The 5,475-nt window shown below is 37.5% G+C and overlaps 1 protein-coding gene and 1 non-coding gene across 2 annotated transcripts in view; both read left to right on the plus strand.

Annotated features, from left to right (window-relative positions):
• Positions 1–1,226, plus strand: part of LOC145222111 (CCR4-NOT transcription complex subunit 1-like) — a 43,873-nt gene extending 42,647 nt beyond the window's left edge. Inside the window, exons 52-53 of the mRNA XM_080088139.1 lie at positions 83–217; positions 866–1,226. Coding sequence (XP_079944265.1) covers positions 83–217; positions 866–980 — 250 coding nt within the window. The 3' untranslated portion in view covers positions 981–1,226. The remainder of the gene's footprint in view (positions 1–82; positions 218–865) is intronic.
• A 2,526-nt stretch (positions 1,227–3,752) lies between these two features.
• Positions 3,753–3,865, plus strand: LOC145225507 (U5 spliceosomal RNA). Its single transcript, XR_013859908.1, has one exon. It is a non-coding gene; the product is annotated as a U5 spliceosomal RNA (small nuclear RNA).
• Positions 3,866–5,475: the final 1,610 nt, after the last annotated feature.

The following is a 5,475-nucleotide window of genomic DNA, read 5'->3' on the forward strand; positions in this document are numbered from 1 at the left end:
TAACTGTCTTTTTGGGGTAATTTACTGACTTAAAGTCAATTTAATTGTGAGATGTTCTAACTTTGAAACATTTCCTTCGCAGAGTATTGTTGGAACGACTGATCGTAAACCGACCGCATCCATGGGGACTGCTCATCACTTTCATCGAACTCATTAAAAATCCCAACTTCAAATTCTGGAACCACGAATTCGTTCACTGCGCTCCCGAAATATCGAAGTAAGTTCATGAGTCACGCTTTGTCGGCATGAGTCAGCAGATTTCAACTGACCACCAGATGGCGTAGTTGATTACGCCGGATTTTATTTTTAGTTTCACATTAAAATCATTTTAGGGCGTCGCTGTCCTTATTATCTTGGTTTTAATTAAACTTTTTGTGATTTAATGTTACTGATTAAATTTGAAAAGTTTGGTGTTCAAATTAGCGTAAGAAGCAGTTAACAAATCATTGTTACCGTATTTACTCGATTATAAGCCGCGGCATGTAGGCTATTGTTTTTTTACCTGCCGTTCGTGCGGCTTACAATCGGGGGCGGCTTACAATTTAATTTATGCCGAAATTATTTCTACACTCCAACATTTTAATTTATTTCGGTTTCAAAATTCATATGCATGTACAGATTACGCGTCGAAATACGTTCTGTCGGGTACAGTTATCAACGTAACTAACAAATATGGGGAAATAGTTATACCATATAACAACAGAAAGATGTATTATGAAACAGTCGTATCTGAAACTCCAGCGTGCGGCTTACATTATTTTTGTAACACCTCATCATGCGGCTTACAATCGAGTAAATACGATAACCGAAAAATTACGCATTGTTAGTTTTTCATTTCAGGTTTTTACTTCTGTTTATTTTCCAGATTGTTCGACTCGGTTGCGCGCAGTTGCATGGGAAAACAGTTCAACCAGCAATCCAGCGAACTGCCGGCGTCATCTAGTGGTAGCACCCCCGTCACCGTCGTTCAATCTTCCTAATTCGGACATCCCGCTCAACGGCGCCACCTCGCGACCAAACCGCTTGCTGCTTTTTTGTTTTTTTTTATTTTTTGCTGCTGTAGGATTTTTTTTTCGGTTCAGTTTTTTTTCTTCTCTCGTTTCGAATCGACTTGTGCCCGCGGGACTTTCCCGGAACCGCAACCACTATTATCGTTGTTGTTTTTGTGTGTGTGACGTCATCAGCGCGCACGTGTAAATAAACTACTGGTTTTGTGTTTGGGGAAATCCCGGATCTTGTGATTGTACTTGCAAGGGCTCGGTTAATGTGATGCTGTGGACCTACGGAAAAGGCAGATACCATTCTTTATTCAACAATACGTGCAAAATGGGAAACTAAAATAAACAATTTTGTAACTAAAATAAACAATTTTTCGTTTGAACTATTAAGTAAATAAAGTTAAACTTTAGGTAATTACTAAATCATTTTTAAAAAGCCTAAACGGGTGCAAAGGAATGAATTAGAGTAGTTTATGAATTTGCGGTATCAGCTAAATAACTTAAGTTTTAACATTTAATTTTTAGCTTTCCTTTCAAAAAGCATTTATATCGTAATTAAAATTTAAATTGCCCTCATGTTAGGGTATTCCCTCCATCCACATACCGAAAAGAAGGATGAGGTTTTCAATAACTTTTTCCAATCCAGATGTTGGCAATACCGTATTTACTCGATTGTAAGCCGCTGCTTATATTGTTTTTTAGCTGCCGTTTGTGCGGCTTATAATCGAGGGCGGCTTATATTTTAATTTTATACCGAAATAATTTCTACACTCCAACATTTTAAATTATTTGGGGTTCAAAACATGTATGCGTGTACAGAGTATATGTCGACATACGTTCTGTCGGGTACAGTTGTAAACGTAACTAACAGATATGGGCAAATAGTCATACCATATAACAACAGAAAGATGTATTAGGAAACAATCGTATCTAAAATTCCAGCGTGCGGCTTACAATCGAGGGCGGCTTACATTATTTTTTTTAACACCTCAACATGCGGCTTACAATCGAGGGCGGCTTATAAACGAGGGCGGCTTACAATCGAGCAAATACGGTACTCAGAACGAGTTTTGGCGCGTAAACAACGCAGTGCTTATCGTTGCAAAATCAGCTAAACCTTGCAGCAATCCCAAAAAACATGATAACATTACAGCTCTGAGCCAAATTCGCCGCAAGGCAGAAACTTACAACAAAAACATGTCGGCCTTCCCAGAAAACTCTTGAAACAATCCGACAATTACCGTCAAACAAATCTAGCGTGTGACGTCATAATGGTATTGTGTCAGTGCGCAGCCAAGTGTGACGATTGCTTTGGGGTTATGGCGGTTCAATCTAGTTTTATTGAGGCCTGACTGTGTAGAATAAAGTGTCAGATATCAGTTTACAGCATGGCTTGGTTTGTATGCTTTTTGGAAGTGTGTGCAGCTGGTACGCAAGTTTTGCGATTCTTGACAAAGGTGTTTTTAAACGTGCTTAAGTGCTGCGTAGTTTTTAAAGTAGGCTGAAAACAGTATAAACGTTAAAACATGTCGCATATATACTGTTTGTGTTGTTGACTTTATTGATGTTTGCTTAGCAGTTTTGGTGTAAAGTTCACTGAATATGTTTTGCTATTGGCAAGAAGAAAGTTACACATAAAATCGATCAACTTCTTGAAGGCTAGTTGTATGTTTGTTGGTATTTTGACTGATTTTTATGGTTTTGAGGCTGACATTTAGCTGGTTTTCTGTCAAAAAACTAAACTTTTGCAAAGATCCGTAGCTATTGTAAAGTAACAAGCTCTTATCTCAGCAAAACTTGTGCAAAATTTTGTTTAAAAACAGGCTGAAAAACATCCACGAATGTCAACTTATAGCCGATTTGCGAATCAAATTAATTTTATATTTATTCAACAAATCCACGACATTATTTAGGGCGTCTAAAGATTCAATTATGTCCCAAATCCCCTGTGTTGTGTTTTTTGCAATTGAATTCAGGTCGATTCTGACGTCACTTATTCCAGTTATCTGTGTTACGTCATAAAGATCTGACTGCAAGCGTTCTGAAATCATATTGCGAAAAATTTCACAAGACCAGTCGTCGGTTCACACGAGTTCGAGCACGTGACGAGTCTGGTGTCGCAAGCATTGTTTGATATTCGATGTTAACAATCAGGGCATTATGACGAAATAAGAGTTTTGGTAAATGCGGTCGGTACATGAAACAGATTCATTTGAGGATGTTATTAGCTTTCGGGTGATTAACTTTATCCAGCAGTGTTCTAATTCGACCAAGGGCGGTAATATATTTTTGCTGAGCGTGTGGTTATATTGTTGGTTTTGCTTGCGCCTGAGGTAGCCTACAATGCTGATTTGAGGTTTTAGGTTTACCGAAAAGTTTTGATAAATGTACCAAAGCAGGGTGCACAAGTTAAGGGCGTGGATGTATTTTTGCACCCGTGCATATGTTTGTGCAACGTTTGATACTGACTAAATGTTACGGCGACTGATTGAAACTTGTAGACAATCGAATTTCACGAGAGTGTACCTCAATAAAAACTATTATCAATTTTTATGTGCTCGTGTTTTTAAACTTTAAGCAACGGCTTGTGTTCAAATCTAAGAGCACGCAATAAGCTACGGGCCGCTATTAACTAAATATTTGAGTCACAGATCCAAAATGTTTGAGAACCAACTGGCCTATTCCGTTTTAAGCGCGAGCACCACAAACGGAAAGCGAGTGCGTTGAGCTAGGCCGATTGCTCGCTTTAGGTCGATACTCTGGTTTCTCCTCACACGCATAAATCTTTCGCCTTTTACTAAAGATTTCCGTGGGGGGGAACATTTCAATGAGTCTTTTCGAATTTTTCTTCCTCGCTCCGGCGAGGTTTCTAATGATTAATAGAAACTAGTGGTGATAACTTAGCATACACTGTTGTCAACCAGCAAAGCCTTGTGCTGGAGGGCGGCTTAAATTTGAAAATGGTTTGATTCAGGGGTTCCCAACCTTTTTACGATCTCGTACCACTTGGACGCTCTGTACTGCCAAGCGTACCACTTCTTGCAGAACAACTAATTTGATCGAATCATATTTTATTCCAAAGAATAATATTGGCTTACTAAAATAACACTAAAGCACCACAACTGAATTGAATGAGATTTTTGTTTTTGTTTACTGTAAACAAAATATAAAGTTGTGAAACCAGGCTTTTGTGAAAAAAAGCAAAAACGGAAGCTACTCGCGTACCACCTGAAAAACCTTCGCGTACCACAGGTTGGGAAACCCTGCCCTAAATAGTGCCGGATTTTATTAACGTTACTGTGCTGAATTCGCTATATTATATTTATTTTACAAAAAATAAAACCTATTAACTGCTGCAAAACGTGCATACGTATAAACTAGTTGTGCAATGTTTTTTATTAGCAAATCGGATACAAGGTGGCTTTTAGTAGCTATTTTTTACGCATGAAAAAAAAGAGTAAAAATTTGATCAATATTATGCGATCAATTTGTTTCAGACAAGTTTAAAGTTACAGTGACTTTTTAATTTCAACAAACAATTGCTGGAACTTAACATGTCTGTGGCGTTGGATGTCAGGTCTATCGAAATTACTGAATAACAAATAAGCAAGCGGTATACGTGACATTTCACACAACCTTTAAAAAACAAATTAGGTTTTCTGAGTTCCGTCACGGTCGCTGCGCACCAATGGCAGATGTCACGTGGTCACGCCTTCGTCGATGACGTATGAGGCCTCGTGCAAAAGTTCGTAAACAAACCTCGTGTGTGCAGAAAAAATACGTGCACTGAAAAGTTGGGGGGTGCAGAGTGCAGACGTGTGAGGGGCAATTAATATCTTACTTATTGTGACGTTGCGGTAGATTACGCGTGCTCTTTTCTTGCCATTGGGAGGCGTTTTGTTGTGTGTTTATTCATTTTTGTGCAAGTTCAGTTTTTTGATTTGGCGCAAGAAAGATGACGTAACTTATTATCATCGCACAAGTGTATTGTAAAATAAAAAAGTTTGTTTGCATAAAGTGTATTGACTAGTATATAAAGTTTATTTTTCAAATTTAGTGCATTGCTCGCAATGCAATATGCAAAAGATATTGAAGTCACTAAAAAAATTGTCAATCTCTTTTTGGTCCTAAATGAATCTGAATTATTTTGTTATTCTACATTTTCTCATTTAAAATATTATGTGGGATGAAAATTATATATCCTAGTGAATAAAATCCTATAAATAAGTTTAGTTTGTTAACAAAATAGCTTTTAACATGACAACACTGCAGTTTTATTATGATCAGTAATCTCACTCATTGAAGGTGCAATTTAATTTCTTGACACAACTAAGATTTTTGTTGATTTGCACAGAAATGAACGAAATATAGTTAATTTGTGTTTCGCAAACTTATTTTCCCTCTGTTTTGCCCTTACAATGAATTCACTTTGCTTCACAAAACTTACATGCACTTAATGGTGAGAGTTTCAGTTTAC

The sequence above is a fragment of the Phallusia mammillata genome, chromosome 4 (assembly GCF_965637545.1).
Source record: "Phallusia mammillata chromosome 4, kaPhaMamm4.hap1.1, whole genome shotgun sequence".
Taxonomy (NCBI): Eukaryota; Metazoa; Chordata; class Ascidiacea; order Phlebobranchia; family Ascidiidae; genus Phallusia; species Phallusia mammillata.